This window comes from Amblyomma mixtum, chromosome 8 (genome assembly GCF_055824585.1).
Source record: "Amblyomma mixtum isolate Tamu chromosome 8, ASM5582458v1, whole genome shotgun sequence".
Taxonomy (NCBI): domain Eukaryota; kingdom Metazoa; phylum Arthropoda; class Arachnida; order Ixodida; family Ixodidae; genus Amblyomma; species Amblyomma mixtum.
The window spans coordinates 97,732,713-97,736,204 of record NC_143019.1 but is presented as its reverse complement, the minus strand read 5'-3'; the positions used below and the strand labels follow the sequence as shown (position 1 = coordinate 97,736,204).

At 48.9% G+C, this 3,492-nt stretch overlaps 1 protein-coding gene across 1 annotated transcript; it reads right to left on the bottom strand.

Annotated features, from left to right (window-relative positions):
* Window positions 1–1,981: 1,981 nt before the first annotated feature.
* On the bottom strand, window positions 1,982–3,169 carry LOC149333650 (uncharacterized). The gene has a single exon (XM_089557774.1). The coding sequence runs from the start codon at window positions 3,167–3,169 to the stop codon at window positions 1,982–1,984; it is 1,188 nt and encodes a 395-aa protein (XP_089413900.1).
* Between the last annotated feature and the right edge of the window lie 323 nt (window positions 3,170–3,492).

Genomic DNA, 3,492 nt, shown 5'->3' with positions numbered 1-3,492 from the left:
TTTGTGGCAATGCTGCGACATTTGATGCCACAGGTTTGATGCGGCCCAACTAACTTGGTGATTACACTTTGCAATCTGCTGGCTAAAATCTTCATGAACACCTTGTAATCCATATTTGTGAGGCTGATTGGTCTATAGGACCCCACCAACATACGTTTCTCCGTGTCATCAGTCTTGGGAATTAAAACAATGTGGGAGGTAGTAAAAGACAATGGAACTTGATTATTTTCATAAGCTTCTGTTAATACTTTGAGCATCAGTTGAGCGACGTAGTGTTTGAATGTTTTGAAGAATATAGCACTCAACCCATCTGGCCCAGGGGCTTTCCCAGATGGTAGGTCGTCTATTGCTTTTTCTATCTCCTGCAAGGTAGTTGGCAGCTCTAGGCGCTGCTTGATTTCATCGTCAAGTGTTGGCATCAATTGTAAGAAGTTTACATGAAAACCTTCTACAGTGTGTCGCTTCTTACTGAAAAGTTCTGTGAAGTGTACCACAAAGGCGTTCTGAATATCTCCTGGATCGCTGGTAATTGCGTCTCCGTATCGTATCTTTCTGATTTCTTTCTGGCAAGCGTACCGTTTTTCGTCCGCGAGCGCTCGCTTTGTAGGCGTTTCGCCTGCCCACAATTTTTCGGACCTTGCACGTACGACAGCAGCTTTATATTTTTCTGTGTCATTGCGTTCCAGTTCGCATTTCACATCTCTGATTTCTTTTGTGAACATTCCAGGAGCTGTGCTTTCCATGTTCAGCAAGCATTCCAGTTCAGCGTGCAGGGTTCTTTCTTTTTCTTTCTCTTTATACCCAATCACACTGCTCCTTTCTATTGCTTTAATCTTCACCTGCTCTTTGAATCTTTCCCATTCCATTGCAAAAGAAACTCGCTGGGCAATAAGAATCTTCTCAAAATCATACCTAATTTTCATGACACTCTTCATCCTCCAAAAGTTTGGCATTCAGTTTCCACAAGTGCCAGTTAAAGCGTGCTTTCCTGCTCTTTTTTCCAAAAGTGGCACTCACAAGACAATGATCACTGAAAGTCACTGGTTGTACATGATAACTAGAGCATAAGGGAACAAGATCAACTGACATATATACTCTGTCCAATCGAGCATGACTATCGCGCTGAAAGTGCGTGTATTCCGGACAGCTCCCAGTGGAGAACACACTGCCAATATCCTCTAAGCTGTAGTCACTAACAAATGCGGTCAGCATTTCACCACTCTTATCTCTAAATTTTCTGCACTTAGCTCTGTCAACAGCCATGCACACGCAATTGAAGTCCCCAAGAACAACCAAAATTTTGTCGCACTTGAACCATGACTCCAAGGATTCAAAAAAATTCTGACGCTCTCTTTCCACATTCAGAGCATACACACAAATAACACGCCAACATAATTTCGAAAAGGTGAAATCAACAACCAAAAGACGGTTACTTTCACAAGAAAAAACCGACTCCACGCCTATACCCAAAGTGTTGCGTATAAATAAGAGGCATCCACCAGATGCACCTACAGAATGGCAAACGCACACATGAAAATTTGCCTGAAAAGGAACCACCATGCGGCCAGCATGTTCCTCTGACTCTATCTTAGACTCTTGGACTGCTATCAGGTCTAGATCATTGTCTAAAAGGAGGCGGTGAAGCTGGTACTGCCGCCTTCTTGCTCCAAGCCCTCTGACATTCAGTGTGGCTACACGAAGTGGTGTGTCCAGCTTAAATACCATGTGTTATAGAGAGAGAAAACACGCTTCTGGCCGTCGCGTTCCTACCTCCGTGGTCGGTGTGGCTTACGTCGGTGGACGGTCCGCATCGTCCGCATGATCATGCGGCTTCTCAAAGAAACGTCCGGTGGCGATTGGAAGCACGTCGGAGGAGCAACCCCGATTTTTTTTTTCGAACACAGGCACATCGCCGCTGCCGGATCATCTTGAAGATGACCGACGAAGAGTTGACATTCACACCAACACGGTCTCACTAGAGTTACGGAGGCGGTTTACCCGCCTGCTGCGTGTCGGCCGAAAAGTTCGGCCGTGGCCGTAGCGTCGAGCGTCTGACTCCCGATGTCTTCGGCGGCGGTTCATCATTTCCCCCATCAGGCGGCATCTTCTCGCCTACGCTCTCGTCATGCGACCGCTTCGCAGCTGTCATAGCGGCCTCTTCCTTGCTTGTGTCCATGGCGACGTTGTCATCACTCTCCACGCTGCTCGGGGTGTCGAACGCGACTTCCGTCGCGTCCGTCTCCTGGCCACTGTCGTCTTGTTGAGAGCCATGCTCCACTGATGCTGCAGCTGCTACTTGACTGGTCGTCGTCGTCACCTTTTTTTGAAGAGGCGTCAACGTAGGTCCATCCTGCACAACTGGTTGCCCAGTTGTTTTGGCTGCCTCTTCCGCGTCCGCCTCATCCATCAGATGCTCGGACGCATCTTCACTGGTCCCAGGTCCTGCGATGTTCGCGTAAGTGAGAGAACACTGGCCTTCTACATGGCCAAAACGCCGACAGGTTCCGCAATGCGGGACTCGGCACTCCCGACGAATGTGGCCCGTACTTCGGCAGCGAAGACACAAAGGGGGTCTTCCGGGTACCACAACGAGTGTCAACTCACCTCCGACGTTCAGCTGGTGAGGCAAATCGTCAAGTTTAACACCGGCCTTCAACTTCAGGGTGACAAGCCTTATGGTCGACCCCTTCTCTGAGACGCCTTTCACGCGCCAGCGTTCCCGGGCCACTTCTGCGACCTTCTCATACGGCGCAAGGGCGACACGCACGTCCTCGTCGGGTACGTTATGGAGCAGCCAATTGAGCTTGAGGCGCACGTCCTGGTTCGTCGGGTCGATCACTAAGCAGCGGCGTTCCTTCACGAGCAGCTCACCGACGCCTGCAATCTTCCGCGCTGCATCGGCATTCTTCATTGTGATAGCCCAGACGTGGCTCATGCGATACGCCCCCAGGGCGATAACGTCAGGGAGCAGCGCATGCTGGGCTAACGCGTCTCGGAAATCTTCCACCCGGTAAGGACGGGCCGTGATGTCGGCCTGCAAAAAAACGGTATTTAAAACAAAACGCCCTGTAGGCAGACCTGGCAGAACAACCTGGTAAGAACTTTCCTGTTCAGTAACCCTGTTTCCGCGGCCAGACAAGGCCGCTGAAGCCGCTCCTACGGAGCCCATGATCGCACGTCCGAACAAAAGAATCTTCCTTTATAAAAAAAAAAACCACAACGATGGATTTTGCAAAGTTTGCTGTAAAGTATGGAACGATCACAGCAACAGTGATGTGTTAATATGGCATTTGTGGACGTGATACACCAGAAAAATAGGGCCAGTCTGATTATGTATCCTTCATAGATGCTATAGTAAGCACATAATTAGGTGAAAACACCTGTACTCATAGAGACAATAGAACAAGGATATTTAGGTGGGGTGTAATATACAAAGGGCGTCTATAATGTCAATTGGGAGTTGACAGCCAATTCACCGTTGTACGAAAGAAA